The sequence below is a fragment of the Pocillopora verrucosa genome, chromosome 14, assembly GCF_036669915.1.
Source record: "Pocillopora verrucosa isolate sample1 chromosome 14, ASM3666991v2, whole genome shotgun sequence".
NCBI classification, from domain to species: domain Eukaryota; kingdom Metazoa; phylum Cnidaria; class Anthozoa; order Scleractinia; family Pocilloporidae; genus Pocillopora; species Pocillopora verrucosa.
Window position 1 is genome coordinate 751,350 of NC_089325.1, and position 15,504 is coordinate 766,853.

Sequence of the window (15,504 nt, forward strand, 5' to 3'; positions counted from 1 at the left end):
AAACTTATTTCGATGATTAACTACAGAAGCCTGTATAATGATCGAGATTTACATATTTCGATTAACGTAAATCATCTAATCGCAGACAACGTGAATGGTTCATAATGACATGATGATGACATGGCACTGTACCTGATCGACTACTCTTCACCTAAAATTAAGTAAACGTATGAAGCAATAGATTATTTCATAAGGTTAAATCACCACATTTAGTATAGTAAAAATATAATGACGCATAATCTTTACAAGAAAAAAGTAACATAAGAACATGGATGGAAAATTGCAAATTCTAGGAAATTATCTAGTAACTGTATCAGTTTGGATATCGCGAATCCTTTTTGATAGGAAAAAAAACTTACGGCTTAGAGGAATCAAACTTGCCCTTGCTCTTCGAGGCAAAAAAGTTAGCGAAAGTAGCGGCCTCTTTAGAACTTTAAATATATCAAAAGTAATCCGTCAGAAGAAGTAAAAAATTATTCGTCAATAAATTTTTCCTCAGAGGAAACTGTTGACAAACATCATAAGTCGGTACACTTTTCAGCGATAGCGAAATGGAGCAGGTCATACCTAGCTGATGACCTGTGTATCATGACTTTCAATATATGCAAGTTAGCACTACAGGTAGCCTATTAGTGACTTTACAGGTCAAACTAAAGCTTTGGTTACCGTTCATCCTATGAAAACATAGCATTATTTATTCATCACAGACAAATTTTGAAAGTGACAATCTTCATGTGCACGGTGAAGAGTTTGTTTTTCGAACGTAACATTTTGAAAGCTCACTCAGTTTCCTGGGACAACAGATCCAAATGATCTTCGCTCTATGTGTTTCACTTTTCCAGCTTGTTCTGGTGGCAACCGGTGACACTGGTAACAAACTTGGTAAGATGAAATACCTCTCAGTGATTTTTCTGTTTTCGACTGCTAGGCCGTAAACTCCTTTGTTGTTTCAAGCCTTGTATTTTCGAGAACAAGCTGCTTCAAGCTAGTTCAAGCCAGTTCCGTTTCTGACAGACATACAAATAGATCTTTGAAAAACCTTCAAGTGTGTTTATTTCTTAAAATGGCCTAAAGATTTTCATATCTTTTAAGTCCATTTTCCCGTTATATGCTTGGTGACCTGGCCTGTAGCAGGTCTATTCTCTTAAGTGTCAAGGTCATATTTCAAAGTTGCAAAAATGTTTTTTATCTTAAAGGTTACGATAGCCTGGGTTGTTGGAATCTTCCAGAAAATGACACGTCAAAAGTAATGAGTTTAGAGGGTCATCATAGCGGATTAGAAGGACTATACTGGGACAGGTGATAAATTTTAACCTATTTTCTGGAATCCTTGTTGAGGTGTCTCCTTAATTGAAGGGTTTTTTCTTCTTTGTGCTTTGTAAGTGATGTTGGAGAATCATTCCATCGTCCCAACAAATTAAATAAAAACTGCCTTGAAATAACTATTTCCGCGCTTGAAACGGTTACACGCATTACTTTGATTTTAAATTTGTAACCTGTGATGTCAAGCGGATATAGCATGCCAGCAAGAGTTATCTGAGTGATGTCTACGGGTCTTTTCAAAACGGTCAGTCGTGAAGTGTTTTATCAGGTACACAACGTGTCTATTGCAAAACGCAATGACTGCAATTTGGTTCTTCGTAATTTTTTCAACAGCTAGAGTCACTGTCTTCTGGTTTAATGTTGAACATACTGCAAATTTAGGTCATCGCAGATAACTTGTAAACACGCAAAAGGGCACAAACTGCCAACTGACAGAATCTCTGAAAAGAAAAGAGTATATGGAAATATTTTTTACATTACAGTAATATTCAGTCTCTTGCAAATATAAGTAAACGATAATCTCAAGAAAACTTCTAGCCCTGGCGTCAAAAGTCCTTAGGAAGACTTAATCGTTGGTCAAATTACTTGGTCAGCTGGTCATTGCGCTCTTTTCTCTCCAGAGTTGATTCCGTTACAAAATGTGCCGAAGTCGCGCAGAACAAAGAATACAGATATTTCGCAGTTCGTAATGGCGGCGAATGCGTGGCGGGTCCCAGGCTTCAAGAGAGTTTTAAAGCGCATGGAGAGTCGCTGGAATGTTTTGAAGGAGAAGGAGGCCACGAAGCTATAAACGTCTACAAAATAAGAGGTTGATGTGAATAAAACGAAGCAAAACAAAAGGAAGAACATAATAACAATTAAAATAGCAGAAACGTACCGATTACGAAGCACCGAGCCTGCTTGGAAATTGCATCATATTCAAAGCACATAGGAAACTTTAGGATCTAATGAGAATATTAGTTTACATCTTTTTCATAGTCTCATTGACTTAACCTTAAACAAGTGCGGCAGAAGACCAGCAAAGGACTAATTCCTTTCATAGATTGAAAAAAAAATGGTCATTTTGCAATAAAACTGTTTTTTTTAAATAAAAAATACGTTAAGACTTGCTTTGCTTTGTTCACTTATTAGATTGCTTGTTTTTTCTGTCTTTTACAGGGAAAATCGCTTCAGCAGAGGACTTTGAGGGTGATATCCTTCTAACCAAGTTGCAGAGAGCCATGACAAGTCCTTTCCATCAAGACGTAGCGGCTGCCGACGTGTGGGAGAAAGCGAGTTTTCTCTGGCCAGAAAGAACTGTGCCCTATTACATTCCATCTGACCTCGGTGAGAACGGAACAGTAAAAAATAAATGATATACTAGCTTAAGTGTGAGTTCTTCCTTTCATGTAAAAATTCGTCGTGTTCACATCACCATTTACAACGAAGATCAATTCATATAATAACAGGTTATTTTTCCAGGATACGTGAGTTGCATCGATTTCTCGACTTATTCTCCGTCCAGTGCTATCATTAAAGTGCACAATGACGATGTCCACATACCCTGTGAGCCTATTAATTGCGCATAAATGTCATTATACTTTAACAAAGGTTGCGGTCTCACGGTAATTTCGACCTCAACTTTTTGATGAGGCCGGTAAATATCAACCGGTGTGCTTCATCTCAGGTTTTTTTGGCTATCTTTCACAGATTGACATCATCTGATAGCCTTATCCCTAAAATTTTTGTTTTAAATGGTCAACAGTTGGACATAATTTAGCTGATAGATTTCACCACGGTATACGACACTGGCTTGAACAGACCTGCGTCAAGTTCGTACCAAAGAAAGCTGGTCACAGAGACTGGGTGGAGTTATACAGGGAGAAGGACCCTCGGAGCCGTAGGTAGCTAAAGCATTTTAAAGAACTCGTTAGGATTATGAAAGAACTCACTCTAGATTTTTAAACGCGAAGGCAAATACTGATCTACTGTTTGAATTATTAGGAAATTGTAAGACGAGTGTGGAAAGAAAATGATATCCAATTGATTTTTTTATGCAGATGCGCATCTTCTATTGGTCGAATTGGTAGTTACCAACCAATTAAGTTGGGAGATCATTGCCCACCTGGCAGTGTCATTCATGAAGTGGGGCACGCCCTTGGCTTATGGCACACCCAGTCTAGACCCGACAGAGACAAATACGTACAAATACTTTGGGAAAATATTCTACCAGGTAGGATATAAATTGAATTTAAGGTTCCTAACCTACCAAACATTATTGCAAGTGACTAATAATCAACTATCAAACAAACAAGGAAAAGTACCAATAACAAAAGCAACAGGATTCCCTTTTTCAAGGACCCAAAAATCTTGGTTATTTTTTTATTTTTATCTCGCTCGCGCAGGTAGATCAGACCAATTCAAGAAGTATTACCATGGCTCCCAGGACACGTTAAAGGTCAAATACGATTACTTGAGTATTATGCACTACGGAAAAGACTACTTTGCAAAGCTGAACCATAACCGAAGATATTATCTGACTACAATAAAGACCAAGGATCCAAAGTATCAGGACAAGATTGGCCAAAGAAAATATCCCACACCAAGTGATATCTTGATGATTAACACCATGTATGGATGTCCAGGTTAGTAACGTAATTAATATGTTACTGCGTCTCAATATTTCAAAATTGTATACATTCGTCAGGTTATTGTGCCATATATGACGTTGATATTTCAGTAGTACCTATGCCATAAATCACTGGACGGGTCCTAATTAAGTTTTCAAACGCTCCTTTGTGGCATGGTAGGGCAAAGGAGTAACAACGGGAACAACTTTTGTGTTGGTATTAGAAGGTTTGGTTTCTTATGCTTATCACATGTTATTTCTTATCTCTGTAACTCCAAAAGATTATCCATACATGTGGCACACGGGAAAATGGGATGACTGCTCTATTCCATGTGGCTCCGGCAATCAGACGAGAGACGTGTATTGTGCCAAGAGTGACCGGAATCGAACATCCTCCGAATATTGCAGTGAAACGAAGTTACCGGCAAAATATCGCAGATGTTACGGAAAACAGTGTGGTAACTTTTGTATTTTACTTCTCATTTGTAACATATTCATTAAATGAATGAATTAAGAAAGACTAATGAAGTGAATGATTCATTGAGCGGCTGGATGCGTGTATGCGTGAGACGGCGAGTGCGTGGGTGAGTAAAAAAATGAGGATGAATGGATTGGGTAAATGGATGGTTGTATGGACGGATGGATGAATGATGGATGGCTGGATAGATGAACGCTTGATTGAACAGATTGTTTGACAGAGAGGGCAGATCGGGTGGGGGGATTGATGGATTGATCGATGGATTGGTGAATTGAAAGATGGTTTTCGGTCAAGTTCAAATGCAGCTGTTGCTAATTTTTAGGCAAATCCTTAAATGATTATAACAACTTATGAACTACATGCCTCTTAAGTAAATAACTAATAGGAAAAAAATTGAGTTGAGGAAAATTTTTGATGAATTTATCCATTAACTGAGACACCAATACTTTTGAACAGAGTAGGAAAGTAGTTTTAGCCAGCAGTAAATGAGTTTGAATCGGTTGGCCAGGCAATTTACCATCTGGGTAGGTCCCACGGTTAGTCAGTGAGTCAGTTATGGACCCTCTGGCAAACAACCATTAGTTACCTATTCACTAGGCAAGTAGACACCCTTACGCTATTATGTTGTTTTATGTATTCATCCACACAAATTCACTTGGTTGCCATGATTTGTCGATTATCCCTTTTTCTACAGATTCCTGTCCAAAGGGCTGGATTTCTTATCACGATGCCTGTTATCAAATAAACTTGGCCAGAACAAGTCTGCAGGAAGCAAGTAATAAATGTTTAGATCAAGGGGCAGGGATCCTAACATTGAGAAGTACAGAGGAAGAAACTTTTTTGAGAGCAGAACTGGAGAAAAAACAGCTTAACAATATATTTTATTGGCTAGGTAAAAAAAAAAATAGTCATAGAAGGATTTCAATTACGTTTAGACCACAGAGTTATTTATGGAAATGATGTATCTGCTGGCTTTATTAAATATATTTAAGCGAGGTCGATGACGATCTGAAAAAAGAGGAAGGAGAAAAAACAATAAAACCAAATATTTGTGCAACTCAGACAAACACAAGAAATAGAAGCGGGAGACTGATAAAGCGCAAATGAGACGATTAGTTAAAACAAAACACGAAGACTAACAGAAAATAATACAAATGATTGCTTGATAGTTGTTGTAAATCATCTGTTCAAAACAGCCCACCACGTACAAGTCTATGTGAAAAATAAAATTTATTCATTTAATTTCGTTTTCTACGCACAGGTGCAAAGTACAGCCCTAGTAGAGGTAATTTCATCTGGCCTGATGATACAGATGTCGTTTACTCTGCTTGGAATCCAGGAGAGCCTCGCTTTGGATTGGACTGTACCCTGATGCTAAACCGAAAAGGCTGGGGCTCTGATCGATGTGATATGGATCGCAGCTATATTTGTAAGAAAGGTATGTCACACCAGTATTGTGCGTTATGAATTAAAGGCTGTCTGATTTTTTCGCTTGATACAAAGCATAAATTCACCATCATCGAGAACGCCACGATAGGAGATCTTTTATGCGCAAAACGAAGGGAACCCTCCAAGCTATTTTTTCATTCTTATTCTTATTATTACACGCACGATACTATCGTTCATGAGCCCTCGGATGAGGTAACAGATGAAGCTTTCTTCCACTCACTGCCGTGGTTTACTCTTCTACTTCATTTCTTTCTTACGCTCTTTGCTCTCATGGTCTATTCCCGCTACGTATATTTGTTTCCCTTCCTAAGCCCCAAATACCGATGGCAAAATATTTATGGTGGACCACAATTGACCCACCGTCCTCTATCTCCTGTTATGGATGAGTACGTTTACTCTAATATGAAGGAAACTTGGTAACGAATTCTTAGTCTCTATAATACTACAGAGGTAAATTTGACAGCTGTCTACATATCAAACAAAAATAAAATTGTTATGCGTAACTAATGATTCACTCGTTCTCGTCATACAGAACTAAAAAATTACAAAAGGAGCGAAGTGGAGATAAAGAAAGAGAAGAAGGAAAACTATCAGTGGCGTGCAGAAGAGTGGGGTGATTGTTCTGTCTCCTGCGGTGGAGGGAAACGAAATAGAAAGACCCTGTGTTTTGGAATGGACGAACAGAATGAGGTGGACGAATCTTTTTGCGAGGGTGAGGCTATTTCTTATCATATCTGACTATGTACCAGGATTAAAAGCTGAATATTTACGGTCATGGCAGCAATGGCGAGGTGGGTGTCAAACTGTAATATAACAAGAGTTTTGCCAAAAAACGATCACGGTAATTTGCGCAATTTTTGATGATCAGCGCTCTTAAAAATGGACCGACCTTTGCGCAGTGAGGGGATTTTCGCTCAGAAAAAAATACTTTGCATTATTTCGAAAAAGCAAGGTTGTTTCGATTACTTTTAGAATGAGACAGATCTATGAGCAAAATGTGAAAGAAATCGATCCTTTGGAACCGAAATGCGACGAGCCGCTTTTAGAGAGATTGCGTCTTAAAATATATCCATACTTTGTAGACAATCCACCGCCTTTAGCGTGGGAAGACTGCAGCTTTAACCCATGCCCCACTCAATACAAATGGCACGTAGAGGATTGGGGGGATTGCAGCAAAAGCTGTGGAGGTGGAATTCAGCGGCGAAAGAAGATTTGTGCTGGGAAGGATATGATTTCTACCTCCTGGAAACTGTGTAAAGAAGAGCCTCCAATCACCAGAAAGAGGTATGGAAACGACAATTTAATTATATCTTTATTGTAAAAATTAAGATTGATAATAACAGAATCTGTGGAAAATTTTTATTGATTGAATGATTGCATCACTCTGATTGTTCTTGGACACATTTATTTTGGAAAGAAGTTTCGCTCGGTGAGCTTGTGTTAAATGATGTGGAAAGGAATTATTAGACCCGAACTTCTTTGATTATCATAGAGATCTAAGCCTGTATATTATACAGAAAGTTGATTTCTCTCCAATTTGTCATTTTTATTACAAGATAATTTTCAAGAATTTGTTATGGAGATTATGCTTAGGTGCATCCTTTTCTTTTCATTAAATTAGGTGCAACACTAATTCTTGTCCAAGAAGAAACACCAATGTTTCAGTGGCACCCGTTTGGAGGGTGAGTAAAAATAAAGAAAAATATACGCCCCTTTTCAAAAACGTCGCAATTTGAAAAAAAAAAAAGAAATATATACGCCTTTTGATCTCTTATCAAACAAGTGTCTTTTTTTGATGAGAAAACAAAAGATATATAATACGTATTCATATATATATATATATATATCAAAAAGCGAAGCCTTGACTGTGATCTATTCTGTTGTAAAGCACAAAGGAAACGGCTAGAGCAGGAAATAAATGTGGAGTGTTTCTCCCCACTTCTTGACTCAGGAACAGAATTGGCTAGTTGCAACATTAAACTTGTAGTCGAAGGACCTACTGATCGCGTTTTGAATACGAATCCAATTGTTCGTCATTCGAAATTCCATAGGAAAGATACTTCCCACCCGTTGCATTTTGAAAGAACTTTCGACTAACATTTCTCCTTTAAAGGTGAGCTCGTGGAGCAGATGCTCCAGGACTTGTGGGCATGGTCATCAGATAAGAAGAGTGTTTTGCTCCAAGAGTGACAACAAGCCACTGAATGAGACAGCTTGCGCTGGGCGAGCAAAGCCTCTTTCTTTACGACGATGCTCTGCTACGAATTGCAGTCTAAAGAAAGGTATAATTTCACTTTAGAATTGGCTTCTGAGTGTATCGCTTTCTTTGTGAATGTGCATATAGTTAATGATTACTTTTCTCTGTCGTCTTTTTTACGCACTTTCTGAGAAGTATAAGTCGTTCAGCTTCAACGTAAGAGTTCCGGTTCCATTTTCTTATCCTTTTCTTACGTATCAGGATACATATTTTTAACAATTCCTCGTCTGGATTGGTAAACAGCAGACTGGGAAAGAGGAATTTTCAAATGCCACCGTGGATTCATCCAAAATCTTAGTCGGGGTAAGCCTGCTTTAGACCTTCGCTATTCAAAATACTTTTCACACTATTAAACACACCCTGAGAGATGAACCGAAATGGTCTGGGCTATTCCTTGTTTTATCTTATTGATCATTTGGTATCTCTGAATTTCTTGAACAAAGCTCGAGTTTGCTCTGATGGTCATGTGATGTGCAAGATTTGGGCAAAGCAGGGAAGCTGCAAGACAAGCAAGTGGGTTCGGACAAAGTGCCGCCGCAAATGCCATACATGCTGATCATCTGGATCCCAAGAGCGTATGACAATGTATACAGAGCGTTGGCTCACTAAATCGAAATAATCCACCATAAGTGAGACTGTAATCTCAGAGGTCCTCTGTTATACTACTATGGACCCATTGCCGGGTAAACGCATGCAAGATATCGTAATTCTGCTAAGAACTAATTTTTCGGGTCAGCGAAATGTGGCTACTTGGGGTACTTAATATGGGCAGAAAATAGTTCTATTTGATATACCAGAGCAGTTTTATATGACATCGCATTAAGTTGTAAGTCAATCACGATGATTATATTTTCATATAACTGAGTCACAAGGATTAAAACATTCCTTCTGATTTTAGAGCTAAAAATATACATATCTGAATACCGTCGACTGTTCAAATAATTCAAAGATTCTTAAATACACTATATAAATATTTATCAGGCTACCAATTCATCAATTATTGCCCAGTGATAAGTTTCTGCTTCAAAGCTTCTGTTAGCAGACTAAAGTATGTTAGAAACTGAGCGATCTAAGCAAAGAAATCAATCCTCCATATTAGTTAAGGAAAACTGTTTTGTCATTACCTTTCTCCGCCCTTATTAGAACGATAAAACTTTCGAAATATAACTCGGTGATATAACGGAAGAAAACGGAGTAATAATTTACTTTTTTGACGTAGTCAAGTTCTTATATTAAGAATAGCAAGGACTTTCTTTCATTCAACATTTTGATGATTATCAGAATAACTGGGGGTTTGAAAACGAAGGAGCTAATTCAATAAAGTTACATGGGGTTCCTGTGCAACGTGATCATAAGATGACATTTTTTCTGTCCAGTTCTAAGTTTTCCCTGTTCCAGGGTATATAAAATAAGCCTCATTCGTACATAACATTTTCTGAGTGAAATACTAGTGTTTCGTGAGGTCAATTCCCCCATTCAAAGCTCAGCCACACTGTCATTTAACCACTCAGTTAAACTTTCTCCTACTCGATTATGAAACGAGCTGTACTTCTCGTCACCACTAATCATACCGAGGTGGAGTATTCGCCCGATCCAGTCCATTCTCCAGTGGAAGCCGAACTGCCAGAAACACACGAAGAGCTTGGGGGGCTGGGCGTGCTTGACATGCTACCCTCAAAATGGTAAGGTTGCTGCATGATCCACACGATTTCTGAGGAGGGAAGCCCAAAGTCCTTAGCAGTTTTCTTATCACATCTCTTGTTGCTATTTTGGCTTTTCAACGTGTCAGCAGGATCTTTTTCCTTAACTTCATTCTCTTCTTGATCCTTGAGTGTTTTAACGATAAAATGAAGTCTCGGCTCATCACTGTAAGAAACTTTCTCAGCGGTTATTCTGCCATTCTCGTCTACGGATAGGTACCAACCCTTACCGTCTGCGTCTGAGTGACACGTGCGAAAAATATTGTAAAAGTTTTTTCCAAAGAACTCTCGAAATACGCATTCTTTTCTCTCAGCTTCCTGAAGGTAAATAGAAAGAAATGTAATAGTTCAGGAAAGCGCTATGGGTGTCTAATAAGTGGCGAGTCCTCAATAGTTTTTTTTAAAATAACACCTCTAAAATCTTTTCCAACCGTAACTATCCTAGGTGCTTTTTAAGTTGTTCTTCACCTTTTGCTGTTTTTTTCTTTTTTTTTTTTTAACTAGGCGAATCATTGTTCCCAAATTCTGTTTGTTTAAATTAATTTATTTGCATGAAATGATTCCAACGAATCAGTAAATGCAATAGATGGTAATAGATTTTAAAAAGTAGGAAACATAGGTAAAAGTAAAAGTAAAAGTTTCTATGAAATAACTTTAATTCAGGATTATTAAAAAATATTTGGCCCTCTGCTCCAGAAAACGGGCTGATGCCTCGGATAATCTCAGCTTTAAGCACACCAGTTTCATTGTTACTGATCATGACTCCTCATGTCATGAGAGGGATATGAATCAAAACTGCAGAAACATATCTTTAGAAAAACAAGAATAAATTCAAAAGAAAATTTGAGAAAAAAAAAGTAGAAATTTATAAAAGTACAACAAAACAAGCCAACGAATGAACGAATAAAACAGAAAACCACTAACAATCCAAGATTAAAATTGCTTGATAAAACAAACGGTCAGCGGCTTCTCTACCGAAAGTTATTTGACTTGACTCACCGTAGCAAAGATTTTCCCTTTGTTGTCTACTGCCAGATATTTTTTAGCCTTCAGTCCCCAGATGGCGATGAGGTCAGGTCCAATAGAGAGAAACTGCAAAACCGCTAAGGGAAAACACATTTTGTACGATATGTATCAAATGATGAAAACAGTTGTGATATTACGGGCTTTGTTTTGTTTTGTTTTGTTTTGTTTTTTTTCGAGGAGGGGGGAAGGAGTGTTGTGATGGAGATTCTTACTCAGCAGAGGGTTCACGCTAATACTCCGTCACGAAAGCTAAATTTTTAACATTGTTGACCTAAAAATGGCTAACCCTTTCCTAAATCATTCCATGTGCTCCTACAAAGTGGTCGCATTAAAACACCGCATTCCTAAAAATAGCTTGTTATGGAACAGAAAGGTGCTTTGGTTCAAAGAGGTAAACAATTTTATGGTTCATTGATAATTTACCTTATCTTTCGCTAAACCTCATTTATTACCGATTCTCTTGCCTTTCATGTACCTTTTGGGTGAACTCCTCGTTCGGGTAACGATCACGTACGGACTGAAGTAGTACTAAGATTGGCAGCTGACTTTTTACCGCGTTACAAAAAGGCAATGATGCATCAGTGATTAAAATTTACACTGCAGTACTTTTATAAACCAATCCTTAGGCTAGTAGTGAAAAGTAACTTTGCTTGTCCGAACGGATCTTTATGATGCCAACCACAGGTCACTTAAAGAGCTGAAGTCGATTGCATTTTGAGTTATGTTCTCATGCAGGATTACTCTTTCCTGTTAAAAGATGCTTTAGACACAGTCATTGCAGACACGTTTACACAAACCTGTGCCATTGGAAGTTTTTTCTTTTTTTCTTGACCATAAATCTGTTTTTTTTTCAATTTGTTGAAATCTACAACTAAGTATCATACTCGACAGATATTTCTTTAGCATGAAAATAACTTCATTTATTGTTTTTTTAGAGGGCACGGTAACGAATCTTGCAATCTGATTGGTTCTTTACCCGGTCAGTATTTTCCTATCTCTGCCCACGGGCCACGGTAACGCTTTCGTGAGTCGCCGAGTACATCCCAACTTTCGTTGTCATTTTTCATAAATATACCTCGTTTTCCGGCTGGGCAGTATTTTTAAGCAAACACTTCGGTCACTACCTCAAGCCGATAAATAACTTATGAATCCTCTCTTTTCTTTCTATCAAATCACTTTGGTTGACAGAAAAATATTGGTTTCAGAATGAATTTGTATAAACAATAGTGTCATTACGTTGGTTGACAAGCGGCCTAAAAACCGTCTGGAATTAATTTTAATCGTTCACAAAAAGTACCCAGAAAGTTGAAACGCGAGGTATTTGGTTACAGTTAAACTGAACGATGGAACTTTCATTCATTTAATATCTGAATTTTCTCGAGCAATTTGTTCATAGTGAAAGAGCGAGCGAAGTTTTTATTTAAGTTCTACAACAAATATACGCTCCTGGTGAGTCTTTCCAATTCCGTTCAATTTGGACATTTGTACCTTAAATTGCACAACAGAAATTGAAGAAATTTTTTGAGAAAAGGTCGCATTACATCCTCTTGTGTCTCGTTGGAGTGTGCCGTTCGAATTTAGTTTTTGTGAAGGAAAGATCAGAGTTAAACACGCCATTACAGCAAACAAACGAGCAAACTCTCACAACTTCAAAATAAAAAATTGAATTTACTCACAATTACTTTCCTCGCCGTTTACTTAATGAACAGAGGTAAATCTTCGTACATGAATGAATGGTCGATGAGAGTGAATAATACTTTCCATTAGATCATTAACTGATTTTGAAGAAAACTGTTGGTTTTCAAATGTTCCTACGCTTTTTTTTTTCTTGCGCGCTCTCTAATTGACAGGTGTCAGATTGTGACAGATACTTGTAAAAATAATGTTTGGACTTAATTAAAGTTTGTTTGGAAGCCTTTTAAATCACCTTTATCGTTACGGAAATGAAAATGTTTCGCTGAGGCATCTCTCTTAAATTTGCATCACCTCTGTTTTAACTACCATTTACTCACTCAAAAATTGTTCAGTTTATGGAAGATCTTGCCGTATTTACGGCCATAAATCATTCGGGTTCTTTCGGAAAGAATTTCGTCAAGTTCAAAAACAATAAATATGTTATTTACCGGCTAAGGGTCGGTCCGTATGGTGAAAAACTGTGACCTCGGTCTTGAAAATGCTGCCCTCGGCCTACGGCCTCGGGCAGTATTTTCAAGACCTCGGTCACAGTTTTTCACCATACGGACCTCCCAGCCGGCAAATAACATATATTTACAGTATCAATAGATTACGCAGAACGCTCATTTATATGCGTCCAAACAAAATCTTAATCTCACTTTACTTATATAAAAAATAAATCCAAGATATTCAGTATTAATTCTTTGAAAACATAGAGTCAAAATAGAGTAGAAACATAATGAATATGCCGTAAAGCGGTATCTTTCTTGTTGAATATTAAAACAAAACAACGAATATCTTTAGGTGCAAACATACGGTGGAAAATTCATTTCGTGCTGAACTCGTAAACATTAAAGATACTGAATGAATCATGTTTTTCTCTGAAACACAGTCATTTTTATGCAGGCAAAATTTGGTATTTTCAACGCAAGATGTACACTTTTCATTTGCCTTCCTATAGCTTGTAAATGTCGCTAACCGCAGATTAATAAAAATGTTTTATTCTTGTAGACCAAGAATAACATTTGGGCTAAAAAGTTATTCGAAGAACATTCCCCTTCGTTCTAAAAAGCAAAATTGAAAGGTATTTATAAAGAATGAAATATTAATTTTGATTTATGTAGGCAAAAGGAGTAAAGTCGCAATAATATTTCAAATGTTCAGTGTTTACTGCATTCGTAATATTGGAATATTTAGCCTCACCAGAAGAGTTTGTAATTATTGATTCATTGCGGACCCTGGCTTCTTGTCAGAATTTCGCAAATATAGGCTTCAAATTATATTGGGAAGTAATATTCGATTCCCAAAATAACATTAAAAGCAGCATAATACATGTTCAACAAAATTCTATCATCTATGAATAAATTTTCCTCACCGTTTAAACAGCTTTCGTCGCTAGTGCCTGTCACCTCGCCAGTTGCGTTAATCGCGATGTAAAATCCGTTTTTTGCATACAGCTGTCGTTTCCGCGTGTATTTTTGGAGCGAGGAAAAAGTCAGAGAAGACTTTGGACCAGCCATATCGAATCCTACCTCGAAAATTTACACGCAGTCTTTACTTGTCAGTCATAACGACCTGCGAGGAAGATTCGTGATGGATACCGCCATCAACCAAAATATAAAATAATGATGAATTAACGTATGCGAAATTGTTTCCGTTTCATATGACTGTGGCCAATGAAATGACTGGAGATTTGAGTGACTACTCGAGATACAAAGGTTTTATTGTTTCCTCGCTTCGTGGTAAACCGCTGTTGTTTTTGTTCTTTTCTTGCTGTTAACATTAAGACTCTCAATGATCGTTATTGTAAAGTGATCACCTGTGCGAACGAAGTAGCAAAGTAACCTACCTATAAATGTAAACAATTCAGGATTTGAATAACTCAGTGACGGAGAAGGGAAGCTGTACAACGACGAAAACCGAACCACTTTGTTGAACTTTGATCAGTTCGCAGAATACAAAAATAAGATCATTAGTCCACAAAGTACACAGCTTAAATAATCTGGCATGTAAGTGTTTGGAGCTTTTTAAATCCTATGCATTGGATTCTCGATGATGAATACTTGGCATGAGGTCTAGTAGATAGAGATGTTTGCTCGAAAATCTTCTGGGCTAGACCATAAGAATAACAGACCTTGTTTGACCAATGAATAATCTAGAATCATCACACCAAACCAGACTGGTAAAAATGACTAATATATTTACAATTTGGTATGCAAATTCATAATTTTAAAGGTGAAGTGAGCCATGTGCAGACACTAGCACATCTTGTGATAGCCAGAGGAGCTTGTCGAGCCTCCATTCAAGATTACTAAAGAGTGGATAGCTAGATATTTTTAATGCAGCGTGACAGGTTTAATGGAGGTTTTAGAAGCTTTTTCGATCGCCGCATTCTCAAAGACAAATTCAAATTTTAAGGTCGTAAACTAGAGTTAGACTATTTGAAGAAAGGTAATTATCGCTCTAACTTTTGATTATTTTTCTGAAACATCATCCATTCTCTCGGATCATGTCTGACACGGAAACTAATTACTTCATGTTCGTGTTAAGTATGTTGTTAAATACTCAACGCTTTACATATTCGTCAAGTTACTATGGAGACCTATATTAAATTATTACAGATCCCAGTTATTTGTGTGTGTGCGCTACCGTTTCCTACGCTAAGGGTCGATATTGAGTTTATTCAATTGGTGGGCATTTTTCAAAAATCTCAGATAACACCATTCTATGGGCAGCTTCGTGATTAAATTTGGTTGGCTCGGTATTTTTTGAGATGGGATGCAATAAAGCATTAGCATAACTATCTGTGGTATTAGCAAATTTTTGTCCCATAATGACAGCACTGCTTTGCTCCCGATGTCATTCCTGGAAATTTAGTTCTATCGGTCTGGTACTGAGAGAGAGATGTAAAATGTTGTGTATGAAACAGATCTTCGTCGAGTTTGATGCGCAGCAGTGTTCACAAAAGCACTTGGTGCTGGATTCAGGA

General features: G+C 37.5%; 2 protein-coding genes across 3 annotated transcripts; one reads left to right on the forward strand and one right to left on the reverse strand.

Annotated features, from left to right (window-relative positions):
• Positions 1–126: 126 nt before the first annotated feature.
• On the forward strand, positions 127–8,944 carry LOC131785417 (uncharacterized). 2 transcript variants are annotated; one of them, XM_066161291.1, is made up of 16 exons: positions 127–167; positions 843–882; positions 1,197–1,299; positions 1,944–2,131; positions 2,482–2,649; positions 3,068–3,206; positions 3,363–3,535; positions 3,708–3,947; positions 4,213–4,389; positions 5,104–5,301; positions 5,671–5,847; positions 6,391–6,570; positions 6,941–7,142; positions 7,480–7,540; positions 7,972–8,140; positions 8,559–8,944. In XM_066161291.1, the coding sequence occupies exons 3-16, from the start codon at positions 1,250–1,252 to the stop codon at positions 8,669–8,671; spliced, it is 2,235 nt and encodes a 744-aa protein (XP_066017388.1). In that variant the 5' UTR covers positions 127–167; positions 843–882; positions 1,197–1,249; the 3' UTR covers positions 8,672–8,944. The 2 variants fall into 2 exon arrangements, with proteins under 2 accessions (XP_066017388.1, XP_058958286.2); XM_059102303.2 differs by lacking the exon at positions 127–167 and having other exon boundaries at positions 734–882.
• Positions 8,945–9,395: 451 nt separating this feature from the next.
• On the reverse strand, positions 9,396–14,439 carry LOC131785416 (fibroblast growth factor 16-like). The gene is made up of 4 exons (XM_059102301.2): positions 14,365–14,439; positions 13,891–14,090; positions 10,815–10,918; positions 9,396–10,133 (listed from the first exon to the last, which is right to left on the reverse strand). Exons 2-4 carry the CDS (start codon positions 14,033–14,035, stop codon positions 9,681–9,683), a joined length of 702 nt encoding a protein of 233 aa, XP_058958284.2. The 5' UTR covers positions 14,036–14,090; positions 14,365–14,439; the 3' UTR covers positions 9,396–9,680.
• Positions 14,440–15,504: the final 1,065 nt, after the last annotated feature.